The sequence below is a fragment of the Parasteatoda tepidariorum genome, chromosome 3 (assembly GCF_982258835.1).
Source record: "Parasteatoda tepidariorum strain Cologne lab strain chromosome 3, Ptep-v5.0, whole genome shotgun sequence".
NCBI lineage: Eukaryota > Metazoa > Arthropoda > Arachnida > Araneae > Theridiidae > Parasteatoda > Parasteatoda tepidariorum.
Window position 1 is genome coordinate 80,851,809 of NC_141757.1, and position 27,387 is coordinate 80,879,195.

The following is a 27,387-nucleotide window of genomic DNA, read 5'->3' on the forward strand; positions in this document are numbered from 1 at the left end:
TCAAAATCACTTGATTAATCAAAATCTAATAAAGAATTGGGTAGAAAGAATATAAAATTCAAATCTACTAAATAATGATTTATCATTTGATTGCTAATACTTTAGCCTACTTTTCAGTTACACGCTAGCCACAAAAGTCAAATTATCTATAAATTAAGAATTTATATATTTGTTTCCCACATAACTCCAGAACCTTTTGTTCTATCAGCCTGAAAATTGGAAAGTCGCTGCAGAATTTTTTTTTCTTGATCTTAAAATTAGATTAGATTATCCAGGAAAGCTTTCCGAAAAGAGTAAAGTTCTCTTTGTTTAAGTGTTAGCCAATGTTATAGACTATAAAACATTCAATTTTTTTTTTAAAAAAATTTATAGATATCAATGATGTTTGCAAGCATGTAACTATTTAATCTTTAAAAAAAAAAAAAATATTTTTTTACTTTTATATTTACAGGGGTCTGTCTAGATTTTTCTGAGAGGTAACTATTTTGTGAAAATGTAGGCATAATTTGTGAAAATTAAAAAATCAAGAAAAAATTGGGGATTTATTGTTCCTTACGGGATACAAAAATAAAATTTTAAGAAAAATTATTTTGCGAAACTACCGTTTTTCTAAAATTGAATTTGTGAAGGTACAGTTAAACAGTTAAAAATTTGGCCAAGACAGACCACTTCTTTCTTCTATTCTTTACTCTCTTTATCAGATAAATTGATTGATTAACATTAACACGGCAGCATAAGAGAACTAAGTCTCAAAATTGGTATTTCTAAAATTATTTAAAACCACATATTTATTTGTTTGCAAAAACATTTCTTAGACAAATTTCTCTACAGAACCAATGGCAATCGAAATGGGAAAATATAGTTACGTGTTGTAGGGAAAAATTGATGAAGTGTTACTAACTAGTTCTGGAGAAACAGAAAAAAATGACCTGCTACTGTCACCTATGTTTAACTAATTTATGTACACATTGCAATAAAAATATAATCTAAGTATTAAGAAGCAAAATTATTGGAGTAAAGTTACTTATTTGTTCAGAAGAGCAGTAAAAAAAATCACCATTTTATTATTGACACCAATAATGCTTAATGAATGTTAGATAAGCATCAGATTTAATAAATATATACAGTAGAAATAGCTGCCTTAAGGTCCCTTGAAAGGGATAAAACCAAATAGAAATTACTTGTAAATTTTAACTATCATGAGTTGTCAGCACTAGCATCATGACAAGTGATACATAATGCAGTTAATCTTTATTGTGATGGGATGAACTATAAAAAACATTGTTTGCCTAATTTAATAAAGTCACCGGGAAGGACAATAAATAATTGGAATTATTTTAGTTTTATTAATTGTTAAGGTATTCAATTTTGTCCATGATCTCATAGTGTCTTGTTAGTGCTTAATTTTTTCTTTTTTAATCGACCCCAACTCCATAAGAGAAAGGGGTGCTCAACTAGTTTAATATTAGATCGAAAACGGGGCACTAATGACAAAGGCGAAAGTTTATATTTCACATTATAAGAAGTAAATCCCTTGATAAGTAACAATGAAAACATTATCAATACAACACAAAAATAATAAACAACAAAGAAAATACTCATTAAAAATTCATGCAATAAGGGTTTCACTAGATAAGAGGTCGTACAAATAATAACAATTTATTCGTCAAAATCTGAGAAATAAATATTCCCTCCTATTCAAGATCTTACAAAATTAAGGATATGAATCATTAGCCGGTCTTTTAAGTTGCAACGGAATGCAAACAGTCACACTTATTGCTAGAAGCAGTGACAATGAAGTTAACATATGACAATTCTGAGACTTTAAATGTTATTACATTTAAATTAGAGAGAGTAATGCCCGTTTACAACCACCATTGAATATCAGAAACACGGAGAACCAGAATTCAAATATTAAAAAGAACCAAAGAATATAACATGAAAAAAGGTAAACAAAAACTTACTTCAAGAAATATTCATTTATAATATTCCTAAAACATTGTTAAAATTTTCATAATTTGCTTTATTAAAGTTCAGACAACAAATCCAACCCTGCCCGCTATCAACGTGCCAAACAAACTCGTTGGCCTTTGAACCTGTTTGATAGTTTGAATTGAAGAAAAGAAGCTTCATGGGGTTACAATACCAATGAGCAAGTATTTGGCGTCTGCAAAGTATCGCCAACTAAATACTTTCACAAAAATTTAGTTATAATTTAATTCAAGAGATGGCAGTACTTACCAAAACTGTAAGTATGACTTTACAATTTCATCCAATCCCTGCATTTAAAGATCCGGTGATCATGTAACAATAGCCAATAGAAAAAGCGAACGCAGTTGCATCTCCAAAAATAAAATAAAAACTTAAATAAGTATAATCAAATGAATGATATCTTAACCCTAGGTGAAATATTAGTTGTATAAATGATATATATGAAACTGATCTATTAAAAATTACCATTATTAATTGCAATAATTATTAAATAGTAGTTGTTATGATTACCTTAAATATATTGTAGATGCGCAGTTATTTTTTAGTAAAAATGTAACTTTCTTTTTAATGTGCATTGCACAAATTTATAAGTAACTGTATCTGTATTCTGTTGGCTTGTTTGTTTTGAAATTAGAAATCTTGCTTTGAAATTAGAAACACGCGAGACGTGAGAAAAAGAAGATTTGTATATTACTCTAAAAAAAATTCTAGGCTTATGAAAGATTAACCATATTCAATAAATGGAACCGACACTCATTAATGAATTTGGAGTTGTCAGAACTTTGGAAGACGATGATGAAATTGATGATTCGAGCAGTGATAGTGAAGTTAGTATATTTTATTATTACCAATGTGTTTTTAGAGATTTCCTTGTGTTTGGGAAGTATAATTCCTGGTATGGAGACAAGAAAATCAATTAACTTTTTATAGAGCATTTATGTTACAATCAGCTATCTTTAGTTCGATTAGAAATATATTTTCATTTAAACTACTTAATCATAAAGTACCAATTTGAAACAAAATTTAATCTACTTATAATGATTCAGTTTTACTAATACTCTATCACTTTTAAATAATAATAAATAAGTTTTATGATTGACATTCCAAGGGACTGGCAAATATTGCTAAATTTTAAGAGCCGTAAATTTACGAATTTTGTGGTCCTTTTATTGAAAAAGATATTCTCTTCCTTCAATCAGCCATTAATATATTATAATTATTCTAATGATCGTCAAAAGAAAAGAACAGTTTACTTGGAACAATTAACGTTTAAAGTGAGCACTGATTAAGCACCTGCAACAAGAAAAAGCAATTATGAAATGTTAAAGCGAAATTAATAGCATGAAGATTTAACACATCTAAGAAATACTATTTGCATTCAAACATAGAGTGTTTCTCTTACATTTGCAGTGGTGGTTGTATATCCTGTTATTCCGGTATAAATTACGTCTAAAATTTACGAACCCGGCAAATGACTTTTCTGAGAACTATTAGTTCCCAGACTTTCATTTATTAAAAACATAATACGACGAAATTTTCATTTAACTCCGCAATCTAAAATTTAATTTCTATGATTTTTGCTATATCCCGTTATTGAGACATTTACATTTTAGTGGTTTTACTTATTTTTGCTGTCTTTAATATCTCTTCGATGTGATCAGTATTTACCTAATTTAAAAGTTACATCCTGCTATACGTTTGCCTGCATCCTGCTCATGTGATCATACGTCCCGATTTGTATCCACATGATTCAAATGTTCAATATCGCGAATTGTATTTACGCATTTTTAAGGCCATATCACACATAGCGAAAATTTGTTCAATTCAACCATCAACTCAACCCCAACTTCGACTTTCTGTTCAACAACCATCTGAAACAGTTGAACTATGGTTGCCATACGGTTGAAAAGAGTTGATCTTTGATAAACGAGTGATTTCTTTCTTTTTAGGCGATTTAGCGCTTTATGCATAATATATTTTTATATTATTCTTTACCTTTAGTCATATAGTACTTATTTTAAATTATTCAAATAAATTATCTTTTAAGTTTTTCATATATTTAATAACATAATATAGCTTTTTGCAACTTACATTTACTATGTATATTTTACAACGGAGAAAACAAAATCTAATATAAAAGTAAAAATAAACAGTATGAACAAAATTTAGGAGTTTGATAATTTTTTGCACCAAATTAATGCAATTAATTTTTTTAATGTTGACTTTTAAGTTTTTGAAAAATTATTAAAATAGTTTTTTAAGAGTTTGATAAGTATTATTATATATATGTTTAGTGAAATACTCTAGTTTGAAAAAAATTGTGCTATTTATAGAAAATTAAAAGTTTATGTGAAACTGAATTTTTTAAAAAAAAAAAGTTATTAAACGGCACTATTTTGTTAAAGATTCAACATGAATAAACACAAACTATTTAAAAATTAGGAAAAACAAGAACTGATAAAAGTGATCAATTTATTCCAAAAGAAATGTAAGAGCAGTTTCGATTAATTTTTTATTAGCTCTTAAATGATATTTCCTGTGGTGGCGGATGTTACATTCCAAATGTTTTCTTCAAGAGTTCAATAGATGTGCTCTCCATTTCGATGCTCCATTTAAAAGTTTCCCCAATGGGAGCCTGTTCAAAATTTTGACTCATCTTTGCTGCAATACGAGTAAACAATTTTATTAAGAAAGGTGAAGCAAGTCTATTTAAGGCAACAGACAATAAGGAACAGTCATTAAAAATAAAATAATACCAACCAATTAATTCTGTCAGCATATTGTTATGGTATGAGTAAGTTTTTTATTATCAGTAAAAGCTGAAATAAATTTTTAATTGTTTTCCATGTTTTTATAATAAGGTTAATAGAAAGTGAAATTAAAATTTTAAATTATGTATAATTACAAGGAGTATCAGTTACTTGTCCCATTTTTTCAAATATTTAACCTTAAGAAAAAGACTTCATTTTTAGATAAATAATTTTAACTTTATCTTTAATTTCAAAAAATAAATTAATCTATTAAATTATGAAAAAAGCAGATATAAAAAGTACCTACATATTTGTATATTTAAAGTTAAGCGTGTGTTAATATTTTTTTATTAAAAATATTACCTTGAAAAAACCTTTTAGGTGCTTTAACGGGTAAAAAAATATTTTCAACTTCCTTCATAATTTATTCAAAACCAGCTTATTAATTATATAAAGCATGCAACTGCATTTGAAAAATAGATCCTTGCAGACTATGCTATTTAAATTTCCATCTAATTTAATTTCATTAAATATTACTTTTTGAAAAAACCCGCTTAAAGTTTTTAATAGCAATATAAAATTACAGATTCAAGTTTCTTTAACTTTATAAATATTAAAAACTTTATCATATAAAGCATGCAAATCTATTTGACAAACTTACGCTACAATATAAATTACATAAAATTAAACGTGAATCAATAAGTTTTAATAAAAAAAAAAATTTTTATTAATAAAACCCACTTAGCATCCCAAGTGGGTTTTTTTCAAGGTGGGCCCACTTGTTGAACCCTGATAGAAAGTGCAAAGTAATTGGGGAAAAAAAACAAATTTTTACTCCGCGAATACTGACAAATATACAGTTTAAAAGTAAAATAATACAAAGAAATTAATTCTGTCAGCATATTGTTTAGGTATGAGTAAGTTTTCAGAAAAGTTTCTTTTTCTAATGCAATTTTTTCCTTTATAAAAAAATATTCAAAATCGCTGAATTCAGTACCAATTCTAGAATAATTGCTGGTGTAATCTTATCGGAACTATAGAAAGAGCAAAGTAATTGGAAAAAAAACTATATTTTAATTCGGCGAATACTAACAAATATACAGTTACGTACGAAAAAGATTAAATGCAATTCATAAAATTTGTTTATCATTTAAAGCAATGTCAAAATATAAAACAAAACTACTTTTATGTACTTGCAAAATTTATTTCAGATTGGCGAATTAGGCGTAGAAAATCATACTTTTAATTCTCGATTAAAAACATAACACATTTATAACATAAACTTCTTTGATGGATAGAAACAGATTTATACTTCTTATAAAATAACTTTAAAATCAATACTCAATTAAACACTCACCTGAATTAGTATATAACAAATTAGATACGCTGCTTCGTTACATAAACTTTGCCGCCATATTGTTTTGACTTGTGCTATCCCATAACCCCATGTGGTTGCTGCCACCTGATTGGTTGAATTGTGAAGTTGCTTCAACACTTTTGAAGAGATGTGAAAGAGTTGAACAGCAGTTGATCCAACTCGGATAAGTATGGCACGCCTATGTTTTCGGACGGGGTTGTCTTCAGAGTTGAAATTGAGTTGAAGGTTGAATTGAATGAATTTTCGCTATGTGTGATATGGCCTTTAAAAACAATTTTGCATCTCGTATTCCCACGAGTTTTAAATCCAATGGCAGAATTCGTTTTCATGCATTTTTATAATCCAATGTTGCGATTTGTATTCCCGCTTTTGCAATGTCAAACATAAATTTACATAATAGATAATTATATATTTATGTAAATTTATATTTGGGTTAATTATGCGTTTACAAGCTAAGCATTACAATTCTTAATCACGTGCTTTTAAAAATCAAATATCATTATATTAGTCCTATTTAGAAAAATTGTGTTGAATATGAAACAAGTATGGTAGATAAGAGATATCTTGCGCGTAAAATTTTCAGAGTTTTTCTGTTCATGTCACAATCACCCCTAACCTTTTTTTTTTTTTTTTTATTTACTAGTTTTTTATCATTTTATTTTCACTTTCTTCAAAATTAATAAATAAATTTTTTGAAGACCATTAAAAGATTGTTATTAATTATTATTTTATAATTTTTGCATTTATTTAAATTTTTTTTTAATTTTGTCTTTTCTGTTTTTTAAGGAAGAAGAAAAATCTACATTTTCATCCAATTTCACATTTGATGAGGACGATAATGCTCTAAACAGTAAATGGAATGACATTCATAAGTATACCAGGAGGAAACCGAGCACTCTAGAAGAGAAAATTGCTTTAATTAGAGCTGAAAAGAGGCAAAAGCGAGTAAGGATTAAATTTCATGTATATTACATGCATTGATCTGGATATTGTTCCTTTGAAATAGTTTTTTTTTCTTCAGCTAAATATATTTTTCTTTTCCTTATATCATAGTTTCAAAAAGAAGAAGAAGAGACAGAGGAAAATATTGTTGAAAAATCAGCAGAGGTAAATGAGGTTAATGCTGAAGAACTGGATGAAGATGATGTGGAAGCTACTGAAGATTTAGCTATATCTTCTGATGAAAATGAAGAACCCTCAGGTTAATATTAAACTCTCATTTTGTTTTATATATATATATATATATATATATATATATATATATATATATATATATATATATATATATATATATATATATATATATATATATTTTAATGTTGTTGAAATCTAGTATGTATAATAAAATGCCAGATGATTTACATGTCAATAGTGTGAGCACACATTAACAAGTTTAGGTGGCCGAGTGGTTAGCGTGTCTGACTGCGAAGCCAATGGCTGTGGGGTCAGATCCCGCTCTTGGCATGGATGTTTTTCTCCCTGTGTTGTCTTCTGATGTGTGAATGTGGCCCACCCTATGATCGGGTATTTGTGGCTGTCTGGCATGGGTAATGTTGCTCGCCTTCGTGAGTTTGGTTCACAGGTGCCCACTGGGTAACGATACAAGAGCAACACTTCCGGCATCTTCTAAAGCAAAGTACAAAGGTTCAGTGCCTGCCTTTATTAAAAAAATTTTTAAAAAGACCCACTTTTGGAATTTTTCTTCCAAGGCTTATATTATTCAACATTATGTTTGTTATATAGTACATTGCTGTTTAACATCCTGATTCTTAATTAACTGTTCTTGATTTATAGAATTACCCTTATTCTCTACTTGTGAAAGAAAAAAGGTACTTGTCTCAAACTGATAATATAAGAATATGAAAAGAAAAGCTGTAAAATCTCTCTTTTCGATTTTCAATAGGTTATTTGTAAAAAATTGAGGTAAGGAAATTAAAAGAATTGAGCAGGGAGCCAGGTTAATAAGTAGTAGAAGAAGCTTGGGAACGGTTGCCAAGGTTTTGACAATTATCGGTTATTTCCAGTTTTAACTGTGGTTTAATCCATCTTGTCAAAAACCCTAAGTTTTAGTGAATAGATTAGATGTTATAAATGAGAAGTATTTATAAATAAAAATATGCATATTACAAGTGGTCAATCGATTATAATCTTGAGTTATTTTAATATTAAATACGTTGTTTTGACCATTACTGTCTGAAACTGAAATTTTTGTGTAGAAAATATTAAATAATTATGAATAAAAATGTGTAAAATTGAAATTTATCTAATCTGTTAATTTTTTTAAAATATTGGAAATAAAAATACAAAAACGATCAGCTTAATATAAAAACACTCAACAAACATTACATATAAAAACAATTTTAATTTACTCCCATTTTAACTCCTCCTTTTCCTGAAGCATGCAGTTTTAAAAAAAGTTCTCTACTTATTAAAACAAAGCTTTAAATTTCATTCCATTGATTAAGTGTCCTTAATTTAAGGAATATGATTCATTTTTATTCGCTAAGAATGTATTTAATTACACAGGCAGGGTAGTCTCGGAACAAGAAAAAATCAAGGAATTTTATTAATTTGCAAAAGTCAAGGAAATATAATCGATTTTAATCAAAGAATCAGGGACCTAAAAGTCCAATATCCTTTCCTAAAAAAGTGATCTTGTAAGAATTTAACCTCTTCAGGAATTGCAGATGGAAATAAAATCACTTTCTCACCCCACACAGTCCACAAGTAAACTTAAAGAGTGTGTATACATAGTAATAAGGTAGTAGTACTTATAATTAATTTAAATTTTATAAATATTTCTGTTTGAATTATGTCCCGATGAGAGAGTATCACAATCCTAAAGAAATTATAAAAACTAATTTTTTATTTTCAACTTTAATCGCATATAAAAATAAGGCCCAAGTGAACCTTTTAACATTTATGCTTCCAGTTTTAAAAATCAGGAAAATTCAGAGTCAGAGGTTTTTTTCTGGCCATCCTGACTGATATAATACTGGTTTATGTTTATATATATTTAAAATAAATATATATAAAATTACTACATGTTTTTTACTTTGATGAATTGAATATTTGTTAAGATTTTAAAAGCAATGCATTTCTTTCTGTTGAGCAATATGTTCATAAATATTAAAAATTTTTAAAAAAAATTCTGCGAATGATATTTTTAAGAAAATTGAAACAATGTACTTACTATTGGTAATAAATGCATTTCTGTAGAATTTCAAATGTCTGACAGTCATGGGACCACATGTATGTCATAAAAGCAATATTTTCAATCAGTGCAATAAATCAATGCATAAGATCTAGTTTTAAGTATTCCCATCTTTGAAATGAACATGAATGAGATTTTTAAATTATTTTTGTTTACTGTCTCTTTAATCCAATATTTTAATTGTTAATTTAGATATTGTTAAAGTCAAGAAGAAGAAAAAGAAAAGGAAGAGTATGTTTGAATCTGACAAGGTTATCGATGTGAGTTTTTTTTTTTATTTATTTATTTATTTATTTTTGAACTATTTTTGTTGTTCTAGAATGATTTGATTGAAAAATTACCTTGCTTAATAGTTGTTTTCATTATTTTAAATGCAGCAAAAAATTTGTTATTTAGATTTGACAATCCAAATAACTTTAATTCTTCTTTTGATGATTAGATTTAAAAACGATTGAAATAAAAAAATTCAATTATCTCAAATTTGTTAAATGTTATGAGTGTAGAGACCATATAATAATTTACTTCTGACAAAAATGTTAGCTTCAGTACTTGTATTTACAATTAAAAAATTCAGTATAATCAATAATATTTATCTTTTTAAGGTTTTGTTGATTATGCTTTTATAAATAGCTTTTATTTAAATATAAAAAATACCCTGTATAACCTTTATAAGTAGTAGTTAAATTAATTATAATTTCAATTTTTTTTTTTACATAATTAAGTAATGTAATTTAAAAAATAGAATAACTCAATATTGAATACATTTAAAATTGTGCATAAATTGTTTTTATGGTGGCTAATATGATCAAGAAAAGAGTTCTTTTTCAGAAACTAATTATTTTATCATGATCATGTAAAAGTCTTTGATAATTAATTTGCATTTTGTTAAAATATGTATGCGTGTATTTCTAATCATTTACATGTCTTATCTCACTTTACATTTCATGTATGTTTGGTTCAATTTGTATAACTCCTTGGTGCTTTTTTCTTATTTTATCCTGTTTATTTTCATTATAGATAGACAGTGAAATCCTAGGGGAAGAAATCAAGTATGATAAGGGTATGACTTTTCAGCAAATGAATTTGTCTAGGCCATTACAGAAGGTATTAGTTCTTACTAACTTGAAAAGTTTGTGTTTAAAATAGTCTTGCTTTGTAAAAACTTTTGCTTTTTGTTCAAAGTACTTTGTTTGTTTCATTACCTTTGAAATCAATTTGATTTAGCTCAGTACATTTTAAATTAGTTTTTTTTTTAAATTTATAATGTTAACAATATTTATTACCAGAAAAAAATCAGTTCTGAATATAGTGTATGTTATATTTTAAGTTAGGGGTGCAAAACTTTTTTGAGTGAAGGGCCTCTTGCACAGCTGATTGGCTAACGAAGGGCCGCACATGTATTTAGACATGTTATTGACAAATGTTGTAATGTTTATTTAAACATTAGCTTTCTATTTTTTTATCAAAAAAGAATTAAGAACGTTTTTTTTTAACTTTTTATTTTCTTTAAATAAAAAAAAACTTTTTTTAGACGTTATTATTATAACGCAGTAATTTTTAATAGCATTTCTGTTGACTTAATTCTTTTTTCTTGGCTTTTTCTGGTAATTTGAAAACTGAGATGTTCAGCTTTAAAATTTTCTTTCAAAAATTTAGATTGATTTTTATGTTCTCTGTTTCGCTTTTCGACATTTTCAAAAACATTCTTGATTGGCCTTGTTTTTTAGAGTTAATTTACGAATACGTTTTTCCAGGAAATATTATTCTGAGCATTGAAATTTTAGTTTCAGAGTTGCTATGCTGCTAAAAGATTTTACTATTTGTCCCCAAGTGTACGGCGTTCAGTCGATGTTTTTTTTTTTCCTTCTTTTTTTTGCCGAATATTTGGTTTTTGACCAAATCACAATTCATTACCACATTCGACCAAATCAAAATTCATTGCGGGGGGGGGGGGACGAAGGGAAAATAACTAGGATTTACGATAAAACTGCACCGAAATGCCGTAACAAAAAGTGATAACTGCGCGATTAACTATCACGTGACGTAATAACATCATAGTTAAATAAAGGGATCGTAAAAATCATGTGGAAAAGTATAGAAATATTTGGGAGGATAATTGACTTATATTTATGCTCAACTCAGCACGAATAAAGCGTGTCAAATGCACGATTTAAAATTTGCATGTCGTAATAGAATAATTGGAATTTTTTATAATACGTGGGAACGCATAGCAATAACTGCTGGAAAAAATTGTCAAAAAAAGAAAGAATTGCAAAAAAAAGATAAAAAATTACTTAGATTTAAGATGAAATCGTCACGAATAAAGTTCAAGAAAAAGTGATTATTTAAATGGGCGATCTGAAATTTGCATTGCATTTTCAAAATAACGTTGAAAAGCAGAAATAACTGTTTTAAAAAAATCATTTATATTTACAATAAAATCGGCTTAAAGAAACCGCATACGTACATTTACTAAAAAATCTGTTAAAATTGATTGTGTCAAAACGTGATGACTTAAAAGTGCGATTAAAAAATGCCATTTTTTAAAAAATTTCATTGTGTTTAGAAGCTCTTGCGGGCAGCACTTCAGTAGTCAAAGGGCCGCATTTGGCCCGCAGGTTTTGCACCCCTATTTTAAGTAACAATGTTTTGAAAACACCAATTAATGATACAATTTTTTAAAAAATGATTTTATGATTTTTGATGCTGACCAAAGTTGTTTTACTCCTATTTTCTATTTACATTCGAAAATTGAAGCTCCTTACTGAAAATTAGTAACTGAGAAGTAAAATAAATTCATTTAATAGGTGTGTAAACAAAATTATAATTCTTTTTTATCTCTTCATAATCTAGTGACTTTTCGTTAGAGATGGAAGGAGAGGACTTTGTTAAATTAATTACTGATTTAAAATTATTACTAAAACTTTCTGAAACAATATTAAATTTCAATTGATTATGCTATTATGAAACGTTACGTATTTTTAAGTATATCAATATTTTTTCATATTATGTTTCCTCCTTATCCTGTAACTTGATAATGGTAGTGATCATGTGTTAAAGGTAATACAGTAGAACCTCGTTAATGAGAAATCAGTGGAACTATCATAATTATTTCATGTTAGCCTAATTTTGTTTTGTCCGATACATCATGGAAGCAATTTATTACATATTATTAACACATATTATGTACTACATTAATATATGCAAATAATACCATTGTGAACCAAACAAATTGTAATAAGCTTAAAAGTTTAAACTACTTAATTAAACTAATTTTTTTTTACTATTTTATTTACTTGCTCATCATCTACTTTTGGCAAAGGAGGAAAATAGAAATAGCATTCCTCAGAAGGAATAATTTGGATTTTATTCACATGCTTATTATCTGTGTGTCCTATTTCCTTTCATGTTAAGTGATAATCAGCTTGAAAATTTCATGTTAAACACGTAAAATACAACTATGATTGATTGCTGACTCATGGGACCAAAAAATAAAAAGAATTTTTTTTTCTTTTAGGCTATTACTTCAATGAATTTTTTACATCCCACTCCAATCCAAGCTGCGACAATACCAGTGGCTTTGATGGGAAGAGATATTTATGGTTGTGCAGCAACTGGAACAGGTAAACATTTAGTATAAATTATGATGCTAATTTTTATTAATAATCTGTTTTCTTATATCAATGATAAAAATTAAGTTATTAAAATTATTTGTCATGTTTTTATGGTCATGATTTTAAGATGATAGAACAAAAGTATTGAATCTTTTCAAATTAACAAATAATTTATTTAATAGAAGTCTTAATTAAGTTTATACAATATCTTCTGGGTTTATCTGTATTCGTGTAATAAAGTGGATTTTTTTTGTTTTTGTCAGTGATTTGATATTACTAATTAATACATTACAGTTTTTTGTGTATGATTTACATAATTTATATTTATGCAGAAAGGCATTAAACATATCATTGGTTTTCCTTCCTTCTACAAATAAATTAATTATTAAATTATTGTTTTTTGTAATAATATAAATAATTATTTAGCTAGGTGATTATATTTATATTTAATTATTATTCTATAGTAGTGAAATCAATTATACATGACGCAACAATTATACATCAAGTCAATAATAACTTTAAAAAACATTCATTGTTTCATATCCATTCATTAATTCAATTTATGGAAAAATTATGTTTTTATAAAATGGGTACTTAAAAAAATTGCTTTAAAAAAAATTCCAAAAAATTTCAATCTTTTCAATCCTTATGGAATTCAACAATATTGGGAATTGTATTCTGTACTATTATCATACTGTTTTTTAGTAAATAATTACATAATAACAAAATTCAATTTTCCTTTTTTTTTTTTTTTATAATTGCAAAGTTTTGAGTATAATTGTTAACAATATGAAAGAAATGTGATATAAAAAACGTTTAAATGTTCAATTTTTATGTTGAAAAAAAGAGAAAAAATATTATTCCTTATTTTGTTATTGTAAAGCATAATCTGTTGTATCCTTTGTTTTCATTAAGATTTTGATCATATTGCATTTCTACTTGACAGGAAAAACTGCTGCTTTTATGCTTCCTGTTTTAGAGAGGTTATTATTCAAACCTAAAGACAAACCAGTGACTAGAGTTTTGGTAGTATTGCCTACAAGAGAACTTGCAGTTCAAGTTTATCAAGTTTCAAGGCAATTGGCACAATTCACTAAAATAGAGATTGTGTTGTCTGCCGGTAAGTGAAGTTATCTACCATTCACTTAAAGAAACACAAATATTTGCTTATACAAATATTTAATAGCTAACCTGAAACAGCCATATTGTAGATTTGAAATGTCTCCAAAAAAAATCTCCAACTATCTGATGTATTTGTTTTCCATTTAAACCGCTTTGTAAATTTTGTAAATACTTTTCTATAGGTGGCCTAGAATTGAAAACTCAAGAAGTAGCTCTAAGACGACTGCCCGACATAATAATTGCTACTCCTGGTCGACTGTTAGATCATCTTGAAAACACTCCCACATTTAGTCTTCATAATATTGAAATTTTAATATTGGATGAAGCAGATAGGTAAAATTTTTCTTGCCATCATTATTTGACATCCAACTCTTAATCGCTCTAAAGTTCTTAATTTGTATGTCTTGCATACTTAAACTATTTTGCAAGGCATCCTAGATAACAGTTATTATTTCAGGGCTCCGGATTTCCGGACTTTTCGCTATCAGTGATCCGGAGATTGAAGGTCCAGGCATTTCAAAAAATCATTGATCACAGAAGTTTCCGGAAATCAAATTTTCAAAGGTGGAACTTAAAAACACAGTTTATTTTTAATGGTTTGTAAGGGAGAGCAGAGCACAGTTTGTAAGGGAGAGCCAGAGATATACTTTATAAGCTTATAATCATGATTAATATTCATTTTTTATCCGTAAATAGTTGTTATAATCATAAACTCAAGAAACAAAAGCATATTTGTAAATTTTAATTTCTTCTCTAGGTCATCATAGGTATGTGTAAATGGTATAGATATGTGTAAAATTTTAAAAGTTATTTTAAGTTAACTAAGAAATATTGAGAAAAGGAAAAAAAAAACCTTGTTTAAATTTTTTCTAATTTTTCAATTTAAACTTTTTGTTTTAACTCAAGAAATTTTCCGGAATTTTGACTCACAATCACCCCTGTTATTTTATAAAAGCTGATAGTTAGCAAAATGATTGTGTATTGGGAAAGGAATACTCTATCTGCTTTGATCACAGAGATAGCAATTTTTACGTTCTCAGAGGTGAGTTTCATCAGCATGCATTAGATGGAGTACAGCTTAATTTGAATAAGCTGGAATAAAATTTTATGAATGAAAAAGTATAATCAAAAAAGGTTATTGTGTACATGTTGTTAAGAATGCACCAAGGCAGAAACATTTGTTTTTACATTTTAATACACAATTGCTTCATGAAACAAACTCCAATAGATTTTATGTATTTATTAAAATTGAAATTGTCAGTAATATAAAGTGTTTGTAACCATCTTGAAAATACCATCAATTATGAATGATTTTTTTTAAACATAGATATTTAAAAATTCTTCTATTAATTTTATTTGTAATAAGCATATATCATAAAAATTACTATTACTTGCACATCTACAGAAATTTTATTATTTTAGGATTCTAGATGAATATTTTGCTGAACAAATGAAGGAAATCATAAAACAATGTTCTTATAGCAGACAAACAATGCTGTTTTCTGCCACTCTAAATGATGAGGTATAAGTTTTAAGATAATTGAAGCGATTTATTCTCATGTTTTTAAGAACATAATGTTAATTGAATGTTTTATCTTTGTCAAGGTTAAAGATTTAGCTGCATCTGCTTTAAAGAAACCTGTGAAAATATTTATCAACAGTAACACTGAAGTTGCCATAAATCTTTATCAAGAATTTATTCGTATCAGGCCAAACAGAGAATCCGAAAGGGAAGCTGTTCTAGCTGGTAAATAATTTGAATTTTCAATCATATTTTCAATTATAAAATCAATGATTTGATGTGAGTGCGTGTCATGAAACTTCAGTTTTGACAAAACCAACAGGGATAAAATTTTTATTCACCATTATTTAACACTTGAAAAAAATTTTTAACTGGTGTATAAAGAAGATTTTTATAGTAGTAACTGATATCATAAAATAACTAACTTAATATTTAATCAAAATAGAAAATATATAATGGTCACAGAATGGTCTTAAAATAATAGTGGTAACAAGTTATGGTTTTAGATGTGAGAAGCGGGTGACCACAATTTTTTTGTTCTAAATTAAAGAAAAATGCTGTTGCTTGCTATGAAAACACTTCCACATGAGGCTTGTAAAGGCGCTATTGTCTAAGTGTAAATAGTTTCATTTAAAACTCAACGTTTTAAACAGTTGAAATTACACCCTGGCACTAAATATATGATCACAAATGGTAAGCTGGTGAGTGGAAATTTCCCACTCTGGGCCTGATCATAACTGACACTTTTTTTTGCATATATATTAGATTAGATTTTATAAGGTAATAAATTTTATGTCGGAAAATTTTCTATTTTATTTTAATCTCTACATAAATATCATATATGGAATAGCATTTACCACACACTTTCTTTTTTGTAAATTTTTTTCCAATTCAAAGTCAAAAAGCTATGTATTTACACTTTAGGCTGTTCTGCTTCCCACCATCCAATGATAGTGTTCGGTTAGGATTTTTTCTCTTGTTTAACAAGTTAATTTCCTGTAGTAATACTCTGCAGATGTGTTGATAGCTATTTCAATAAGAAATGTGGTAAAAGGCAAATAATTTCAAGAATTTTTATCAATTTTTATAAACCAAGGGATGTTATCAAATACAGTAGAGAACCAATTAACCGGGATGCTCGGGACCATCGCTATCCCGGATGTCTGAATTTCCCGGTTTTCTGGATCAGCCAAAAGTGCCGTTAATCGATGTTTTATCAAACCCAAATTACAAGGAAAAAGTTTAACATATTTAAAAATAGGGAAAAAACAAAAATATCTCCTAAATTAAAAAAAAAAAAAATGGTAGAAAAATAACATTTAAAAGGATAAAAACAGTTGCAAATTTAGACAAGAAAAACAAGTTTAAAAAATACAAAATTTGCATATTTATTTTTTGATGATAATTAAAATCCCCAAATTAACTAATATAAAACAAAACGAATAATTAAAAATCGCAATTCGCAATTTCATACCTAATTATACTGGGGGGGATGAAAAGAAAACTTATTAATCTAAATAAAAACAACACTTGAAAATTATGGAACGGAAACAAACGATATTTAAAAAAGGCACTAACATAAGTATTAAAACCTCGAAGAGACAGAATATTATAAAATAAACGGAATTAAAAAGAAAAAAAACTTAATGATAAAATTTTTGAATAAAAAGGCCACAGGCCTGCTTTTATTAACAAATAATTATATGCTTAAATTAATAAACAATCTTCTCCTTTTATTTTATTTTTTTATTAAAAGACTATTTTTAATAAAAGCAGATGTGATTGCACCTTTCAAGAAAAACTTTCTAATGATATCGCATTTCTAAGAAATCAGAATTTATTCAACAAAAAAATATTGTTTTGTTAATTGATGTCAAATAGATGAATATAACTAGTGATTAAATAATGCATTATCCGAAATAATAAAACAATTCACCATAATAAATAACAAAACTGTGTAACTGAAGTGGATGATTTAAAATAAATCTCACATTTCACCTTTAAAATCAATTACTCTTAGCCAGATGTTTCAAGTTCCTTAACTCAAACATTCATTGCAATACCTGTGCAATGCATTTTCCCCACCCCCTTGCAAATCAAAGAGAAAAGGAAATCAGCTTGCCACTCCTTTAAGTTTGATTGATGGCAGCTTATCAGAAAAAGAAAATAAACACAGGAGAAAATAAAACGTTTGTCCCTTCCCTGCCCCCTCTGGATCTAATGATCTTCAAGGTCAGGGGAAGAATTGAAGTTCCTCTGGGCAAGTGAGGAGAAGAATTCCCCCCTTTCCCTCTACTCAACTTTAAGGATGAGTCAAATTTCCGCTATTTTTCCTTTTTTTTATAATCCTTATAGTACTTTAAAATAGAGGGAAAGCCAAGCAAAATTCTTCCCGGATTTCTGGTTTCCCGGTTATCTGGATACCGGATAAATGGTTCTCTACTGTATAACAAAAAGCATTTGCAATATATTTTGGTGTTTTTAAAGAGCGAATACAGTATTTTGAAACAATAAAACTTAATCTTGAGTGTGATATCTTCAAAAAAAATGTATTTAATATTTTTTTACTTTTAAACCTTTATAGCTTTGCTTTCTCGAACATTTCAAGATCATGTGATGGTTTTTGTACAAACAAAAAAGCAAGTGCACCGATTGTATATACTGCTTTCGTTGATGGGTATTAAAGCTGCAGAACTGCATGGAAATCTTAATCAACCAGAAAGGTTAGAATCTCTTAGAAAATTTAAAGAGGAAGAAGTTGATGTTTTAGTGGCCACTGATGTAGCTTCTAGAGGTTTAGATATTCCAGGAGTGAAAACTGTAAGTTTTTTTTTTTTTAATTGGGGTTTAATATTTTTAAGTTAATTCTTTATTGCATTTTAATAATTTATTATATTTTAATAATGTGGTTATATAAACTTTATATTTTTTGTGCAATAAGCATTTAAGGTAGTGCTTTATTTATTATTATTATTTTTGTTTTAATAATTGTCTACAGTTTAAACTTTCATAATTAATTATATGAGGCTTTAATAATTACAACTTAAAAAATATTTATGTAGTTAGATACAGGCATGCAGGTTTAGTTGCCTAGGGATATGGCATCAAGCAGGTGGTATGGATGTGTTAGTTTTAAGAACTTGCAAGTGATTATGCTGTGACCTTTGACTTCCTTATGCCCCAATTGTGGTCAGAAAAAAGAAAAAGAAAAAAAGACTTTTCCTCAAAAAAGGACAACAAATGTTGCAGATAAATGACTGAGTTTTGACTTATGAATGTATCTCACAGTTTGTTTTTTCAGTTTAAGCTTAAATATTTAAGTGCTGGAATGAGTAAAAACTTCTTAGGTAAATGATTTATTCTTTAAAAAAAATTGTAGCATTTGACTTTTTAGCATCCATGTTTTTCATTATGACATTGTTTAGTTTTCAGATTAGAAAAAAATTAAATAAAAATTATATTTAGAGGTTATTTAAACAAATGTTGAAACATAATAGGTACAAACAATCAATAAGAATAGGAAAATGAGAATAAATTAAAAATTACTTAACGGTGCAATATTTTTAAAAAGATTATGTAATAAAGAGTTTCTCCACGCTCCTGATCTTTGTTAACTAAAATCTCGACCTGCCCTATGACTATACAAGCTTTTTCTTCAGCTCTTTTATGTGTTTATTTTGTTGTGATGTTTTTTTTTACATAAACAAGACCTTTAGGATAACATTTTTTAAAATTGTGTCATGTTTGCATTAGTATAGATATTATGAATGAATAAGCAAATACATAAACAGTTTTTGCTCTAACTGAATAACATTTGTTTATAATTAGAACTAGTGATTTTTAGATTGATATGTGTTGCAACACATTTGTTATTGATTAATTGCCTGAACATTTATTTTATGTTTTAATACGGATTAACTTTTCCTTTTAAGGTCATTAATTTTACCTTGCCATGTACTTTACAACACTATATCCATCGAGTAGGAAGAACTGCAAGAGCTGGAAAGAGTGGAAGGTGCTGTATAATCTTTCATGATATTAATATAATCTTGATTCCTTTCAAATGTTTTTTTTTCTTCTTTTTTTTAATTATCTTTCAGACTTGTATTTTTCTATTTAAAAGAACAATTTCTAATTAAAAGAACAAAAAAAAATTTCCTTTAGGTCAGTTTCAATGGTTGGCGAGAAAGAACGCAAACTTTTGAAAGAAATAGTGAAGCAAGCTAAAAACCCTGTTAAGCATCGGTTAGTTCCGGCTGGTGAGTAAATTTTAAAATTATGTGTTGCTCTTATGTTTTAAATTATGTGCCCAGATGTCTGTTTTGCTGTAATTTTTTCTTACTGAAGAAAATTTTTTTTTTATTTAAAAACTTAGGAATCCTTTTAATTTTTCCTATATGTATATTAGTTTTGATGTAATAGTCAATACATATAATAAAATAAGATGTATATAGATCTCTGCATATGTCCAGAACGTTTTGGGCATAACGTTTTATTTTGAAGTAACAGCACAAGATAGTAGACACAATGGGCTGTATCTCAAAACCCGATTTATTATTAAGAATTTAATAATAAAATTTTTCATATAGTAACCCATGACATTCAATCTAAGGCAGCCTACAATTTTTATCTTAGGACAATTTTTCATTTTTCGGCCAATAATATAATTTGAAAACCGTAATTTTTCTCTATTCACCCTCCCCCCAAATCCAAAATTCTTCTTCCAGGCTGTTAAAAGTCCAAGGGAGTTCACCTGGCCCTATCCAGTGCTTAAATCTTTGTATGCAATCACTCTCATCTGTTCTGCATTCCTCTCAATATCGTCCAGCCATCTAGCAATTTTTCTTCCTTTTTGCTGTTTTCCTTCTATTGAAAAAAGCTTATTATTCAGGACTCTATTATAGATTATTCAAAATTCTATTATAGATTTTAAAGAAATTAAATTTTACCTGAAACCAGCCTAGTCTTTTGACATGTCCCTGAGCTATCTTTAATGAAAATAAAAAATACATTAAGAGTAAGGAATATGAAAAATTTTTCAACTATGTTCTAACCGTAAATTTTTGAACTAGCTCCTCAAGATTATCGGATTGTAGCCGTTTCCAACCACAACCATCGTGTATGTCTAATACTGTTTTGGTAAGAAAATTTATTTTCAGCACAATATAAAAATTATATTCTGGTTATATAAATTTGTGGTTTAAGTTTATTTTGTAATTTCATGTACCAAGTAACTATGTACTGTACAGAACCCGTTATCGGGAAATCAGAAAATGGGAACGAAACTCGATAAATTTTCCCACCATTTTCTTTTTTTAAAAATAAAGAATTTTTCCTCGTAAGATTTCGTATTCTTATTATTATTCTTTCTTTTTTGAAAGATGTTTACCTTGCCATCATTTTGGAAATAATCATTCTTTTTAAGACTATTTCCAAATATTAATTTTTTTTTAGTTGGGTTTAACAATTATAAAAAAACGGCTTTTTGTAGCGATTCAGAAAACCGGAAAAATCAGTTATCCAGAATAGCGATGGTCCCAATCGTTCCGGATAATCGACTCCCTACTGTAATAATAAATAAGTGCAAATATTAATTTAGATATTTAGATTAATATATCCAATCAAAAAAATAAGTTAACACATTTTTAAACAATTCATATTGCTTTTGAAATTGAATTTTATTACATCCTTCATTTTGATTATTAGAGTTTCATGTTTATGCTGGCTCTCTACATAGTGTTTTTTCGTTTTTGTGAAAAAAATAGTATTCCTGTGTATGAGTTTAGTTAATTAAGAATGGGACTCCAGGCATTTAAATATATCTTCTATTTTTGTGGTCACTTTTTAGATGTCATTGCCAAATATCAAGAAAAAGTGACTTCATTAGAAGAAGATCTTTCTAGAGTGATGAGAGAGGAACGTGAAGATAAAGAAATGAAATCCATCGAAAAAAATGTAAAAAGGGCTGAGAAATTTGTGTCTGGGAAAAATGAGAATGAGTCTAAAAGATCTTGGTTTCAAACACCTGCTGAAAAAAGAAAAGAAAAAAGTATGTTTTTTTTTTTTCTTTTGTCTCTTTCTTATTATTATTCTATTACTTATTATTATTTTATCTTACTATTTCTTTATATATTAACCTTTAAGTTATTATTTAAAAAAAACTTCTCTAAAGAATGATCATTTTATTTTTACACTCCTTTTTACCAGACGTAAACATAATGTTAAGAGATCAACTTAAATGTCTGATTACTTTTGCTTTTAAAAAACAATATTTACTTCTATTATAATCTTTAGTATTGATGATCAAGGGAGAAGAACAGTCTATGTCCATTTTCCAAAAAAAAAAAATGACAATTGGATTGCCTTCTTTCTTTCATCTTCAATTATAATAAATCTTAACTGAATCAAAAGATGTTATGTTTTTCATTAAAATTCATAGTTAATATATAAGTTTATGGTCACTTACACTATTCTTTTTTTATATTAATATTTGCAGTTGCATTAAGGCTTGGCAATCCAAAAAGCAAAAAGAAAAAAGGAGGAGATATACCATCAGTGAGTATAATAAAGTTAGTCTTAGAATTAAGCTTCAACAACTAGTACTAACCTAATTTAATGATTTTTAATTTATCATAAGATTTTATATCTACAATAACAAATATATGTAAAAAAAAAATTCTTTATATTATACATGTACAGAGATGCTCCAGACACGCGAAAGTAAATAAAAGAACAATAAATAACTACAAAAATTTTTTTTAAATATTTGACTATTTTTGCTTGGTTTTTAAAAGGTATAGCATGACCTAAGTACTATAAAGGGGAGAATTATATAACCCTACAAATTATTTAGAATTAGGGGTGGATAAAAATCTACTAAATTGAATTTATTAAACCAAGAATCAAAATTGATAATTTACCACTTTAAAATATATATTTGCTGTTCGGCATCTCTGCATGTAGTTGAATTGTGATGTTTTGAAGATTCCTATACATGTTATAATTTGGCCAAATTTATTAATGTAAATAAATTCAACAATGTTTGTACGTAAATGTTTTCTTAAACCTAAATTTTAAAATGCCACAAAAATATTAGCATAATATCTCGATTAAAATAAGCCTGAAAATCAATAGGAAATATCTGAAACAAATACTTTTACAATGTTGACTACAAAAAAAAATAGTGTGCTATGTTATCTTTCTAACAGTGATTTCCATTTTTACTTTGGAAATTGCAAATGTCAATTAATAATTTTTCATCAAATTTTCTACCAACTGAAATATTTATGGATATACAAACTCTTCGTTAAATAGTTTTATTAAATGTAAATGTACTACAGCATTAATCTGGCTTATTTTCACTGAAAAGCAGCTTCTTAATTAAAGAGGAAATCATTTCTTCTTAGTTTTGTTGCTTGTGTATTTGAAGTTTGTTTGCTGAAGGTTGGTAATAATAAAAACTAACTACTGGCTAGGGCTCAAATATTGTATAGGTACATATTTGTAGTGAAAAATGCTTAATCTCTGAGAAATATGTTGATGCTATATCACTATGCCTCACTAAAAACCATCAAATGTGTGAATCACTTTTCTTACCTGGTTAATAAAACAATTTTTACTTAAAGAAAGAATTAAGTATCAATAATAGCTTAGCCCAAAAATTTTTCTATTTTTTTCTTTTGATGTCCACCTTTTTTTTTTTTTTTTTTTTTTCATGTGTGAAAATGTTTTTATTTGTTTCAGACTGAAGATCGTATATCTGTGGAACTTCAGAAAGCTGCCCAGTTTCAGGCAAGACAGGCCAAGAGATCCCAAAAGCCCCAAAGGACAAGGGCGATTTCTGAGGATGAACCCAAGCATAGTAAGTGTTTATTAAAGCATTATTTTATATGTTGTGAATGCTGTATTATCTTAAGTGTAAAAAACAGGGGTGACTATATTCCGGGTTACCCCAGAATTCCATGTTTTTCTCATCATTCTTCCGGGTCTAAAAACTAGAAGCGGTGCATGCGATGTTTGTGTGAAGATTGCAGAATTTCACACACGTTGATTGTTTTACGAACTGCTGCGACTAAAAAACTTATAATTCGACAAAATTCTTGAGCTTCTTCTAAATTACGTTAACGAGATGTTTATCTACATTCTTTTGCTAATTACTTGAAGACTTACATTATTCTTTCAGTTTGGCAGACTTTTGCCATTTTGAATATTTAGAACTGCTCTGGAATCTACTTATTATGCCATTCCTATTCACGTCATTTAAAAATTTAATATCACAATTTGTTTTTACGCGTTTAATATCGCGATTCGTATTCACGAATCATCATCAATATCAATTTATACGTTACTTAAAAACTACTCATTGTGCTTTGTATTCACACGATTTAAAATTCATGTACAGTTATTCGTATTTGCGCAATTTAAAAGTTCAATATTGTATTTTTGCATTTTTAATATCCAATATCGCGATTCATATTCACGTAACCTTAAACGCAATATCTCAATTTTAGTAAGAAATGAGTTTTTTCTTGAATTAGTTACTCTAAAGGTGTGGTATTCTGTATTAGTAGGTAATTAATTATAAATGTTAGTTCAAAAAGTAATGTTAAATTTAAAACATGTATGGTATGTTAATTGACATTGATTTTTTGCACGTAAAATTTTCTGAGTTTTTCACTCTGCGACACAATTACCCCTGAAAAAAAAATTTAAATAAAATAGTTAGTTGTGTAAAAATATTAAGCTTTTTAGAATTGTACTTAAAATAAATAAAAATAAAAAAATTCAATTTCTTCTGCAGTTGCCTGAAACTCTAAGCTAAGTTTATTTCATTAATAAAAATTATCTGGACTTAAGTCAGTCTCCTAAATTTTTTTATGTATTGAAACATTTACATATGTAAAGTCATAATATGTCCTTTTTTTAATGTTATTTCTCAGCTGTAGTATGTATGTTTTTCTTTTTTTTATCTTTTATTAATAAAAATATCACAAAAAATTAATAACTTAAAAAAAATTTCTATCTGAAAGATAATTTTTTTTAAACTCATATCAATGTTGCTATTTATGTGCTATTATGCTTTTAAATACAAAAGAAGTGAAAAACAATGCATGTAACTAATCAAAAGCATCATTTCGAAATCCTTATTTACTTTACTTTTGTAAATTTTTCTGCAAAAATAAATTGTTTTTTTTTTTATTAGCAATAGGTAGACTATTATATATTCATTTTCAGGATGTGCATAGTGTATATTTTGTATATTAATGTATATTTGTTTACTAGCATAGTGTATATTTTGAGACGAAAGAGATGAGGTTTTACAGAGATTTTTCCGTGGATTACAGAGATTTTTTTTTTACAGTTTAACATATTTGCTGCCGATTTCATGCTGCTATGTTTGCTAATCTAGTAACTATCGCACTAGACCAAAATCGTCTGTAAGCATGTTAATAATGTAGTAACTCCTAACTTAACTGTCATTCTTCTCTTTTGCACTACAACAACACTAGATAAATATTCATTTAAAGCCTATGCGGCATGTTGCGTGTTGCCGTTATTACTAATGTTATACATACACATGCAGCTAACAATAGTGATTAATCTACATAGGTTTATACATTTTACAAAAGTTTGAAACTTGCAAAAGGACTTTTTTTTATTCTTTTATCTCTCAGGTGTTAATTTCTTGCATTGATATATATATATATTTATAATTGCAGAAAAGCGGAGAATGCAACGCAATTTTGACAAAGAATTAGGTGACACCAGTAGAACTACACTCAAAGGATTTAGATATGAGTAAGTAAATATATATACTATTAAGCCTCATGGAACAAACAGCTCTTTACTGTTCCATATATACTACTAAACCTAATGGGACAAACAACTCTTTACTATTCCACAGTAAAATGGTCGTTAATGGAGGTTGGTTGTTCTTGGGGATTACAGCGATTTTAATTTTTGTCATAGTAATTTTCTTGGTGCGAAAATGCCACTTGTGTTGGAACCAGATTCATGAACAAAATTTATGGTGTCAATAAAAAAGGTTTCTTACTCATATAATAATGTTTAAATACAAATTTACCAATTATGGTAGAACCATTTTAAATTAATACACAATTATGCCTTTTGTTATAGTCGCCATTTAAATTTATATCATAAATATTTTTTAAATTTAAAAGATGAGAAGAGGTTTGTTTGTTTGAGATGCTTAGTTTTTTCTAAAAAAAAAATTTCTAATTTAACTTTCAGCCTTAAAAATAAATTACTAGCAATGTCTTTTCTGCTTTCTGACTGCAACATGAAGTTGTTGATCTTTTCCAGCTATCATCTAAAAGAACTCGCTAAATAAGAGCCTTGCACAAATATTTTGAATACATTTTAATTTACTTATTTGTTTTGTTAGTATTTTTTGTTTTGATATTCTTTCGTGTTTCCTTATTTGAGCTCTTTCCCATTTGGTGCAGAGGTTTGCTCAATTGCTGGAACAGATTTTGGTGGCCTCTCCCAAAGGTTTTCTTCAACACAAAATCTATGGAAGAAATTCCATGATTTCCTTATTGGTCGTACATAGAAATCGCTACTTAGAGGTGGTCTTTCCTAAAAGTTTTATGCTCTGAATTTTGTTTCTTAGTTTTCACGTTAATCATGCCTTTTTTTAAATAGATTCGAATATATATGCAAATATACAAGTGATAGTTCACTTCTTAAAGTTAGTATAGCTGCCGTAAAATGTGTGTTCAAAGTAAATGATAGTGAAATTAATAATGTTCACTAATCCTATTCTGATTTTTTAAGCAAGTAAAGTGAGGCTAGTTGATATAGTTTTTAGTTTTTTTTCTAGTGTACAAATGTGTTTTAGCTAATATGCATGATCAAATTCCTTTCAATATGAAATGTGACGATACTCCTAATATTCAGATAGTAATAAATTGAAAATTAAGTAAAATACTTCAAACATATGAAAGATTATTATAGTATTTATTTTTATAGTTTTCTATAATATTTTTTGTCTGTTTAAATGAACATGCAATGGAGTTCTGAACTTATAGTTTGATGACTAATGCTAACAATTATAAAATTCTTTCTCATTTGTATTAATGTAAAATTGTGGTACTCAAATTGTGTGCTATAAAAATATCTTTTTCAAGGGCCACACATCATGAGAAAATGGAAAAAATGAAGAAAATGAAACTCAAAAAGAAACCAAATAAGAAGTTTAAATCAAAAACTAGGTAATGAAACTTCATTATTACAATTGATTGTTTATTTTTACATGCATAAATATTAATTTTCCATTTAAATATTTATTGTATTTCATTGCAGGTATCGTAGGAAGAAATGAAGTGCAAATATGTCTTTTATGTTTTGAATAAAAGTTTTTATTTATTTAAATCCTGTTGAATTATTTTTATTTAGGATGAAAATGTCTCATCAATAAAATAAAATACATAGAAATTTTTTCTTTGTGACTATAACAAAATATTAGCTCAGAAATGTACTTAAATGAATCTAGTTACTGATATTAAATAATTTTCACTGTAGAAATATTACTAAGTTAAAAGTAAAATACTTACTGTCCTGAGTCCTATTAGTCAAAACTATTTTTTTTTTTTTTTTTTTTTTGCTAATACTGCTAATCCAGGTGTTTTTTGTTTGTTTTTTAAAAAAGAAAAAAATTTTACCATTGATTCCTTTTTTTAATGAATCTTGATAATTTAAACTCATTAGGTATGACATCCATGAAAAGTTTTTTTAATTCTTACTAGAAGTTGACCGCTTTTCTTGATAAACTG

General features: G+C 27.4%; 2 protein-coding genes across 2 annotated transcripts in view; one reads left to right on the forward strand and one right to left on the reverse strand.

Moving 5' to 3' along the window:
- The window catches only part of LOC107450889 (neural-cadherin-like), a 301,833-nt gene extending 299,635 nt beyond the window's left edge, over positions 1–2,198 (reverse strand). The window contains exon 1 of the mRNA XM_016066818.4: positions 1,965–2,198. The gene's annotated coding sequence lies outside the window, so the exon portion shown is untranslated. The remainder of the gene's footprint in view (positions 1–1,964) is intronic.
- Positions 2,199–2,326: 128 nt separating this feature from the next.
- Rs1 (Dead-box helicase Rs1) lies at positions 2,327–26,986 on the forward strand. The gene is made up of 19 exons (XM_016066858.3): positions 2,327–2,819; positions 6,907–7,065; positions 7,174–7,321; positions 9,527–9,594; positions 10,352–10,438; positions 12,852–12,957; positions 13,895–14,068; positions 14,253–14,403; positions 15,493–15,592; positions 15,676–15,817; positions 18,177–18,412; positions 19,525–19,607; positions 19,757–19,851; positions 21,441–21,641; positions 22,089–22,147; positions 23,336–23,453; positions 25,312–25,390; positions 26,743–26,826; positions 26,918–26,986. Exons 1-19 carry the CDS (start codon positions 2,733–2,735, stop codon positions 26,934–26,936), a joined length of 2,196 nt encoding a protein of 731 aa, XP_015922344.1. The 5' UTR covers positions 2,327–2,732; the 3' UTR covers positions 26,937–26,986.
- Positions 26,987–27,387: the final 401 nt, after the last annotated feature.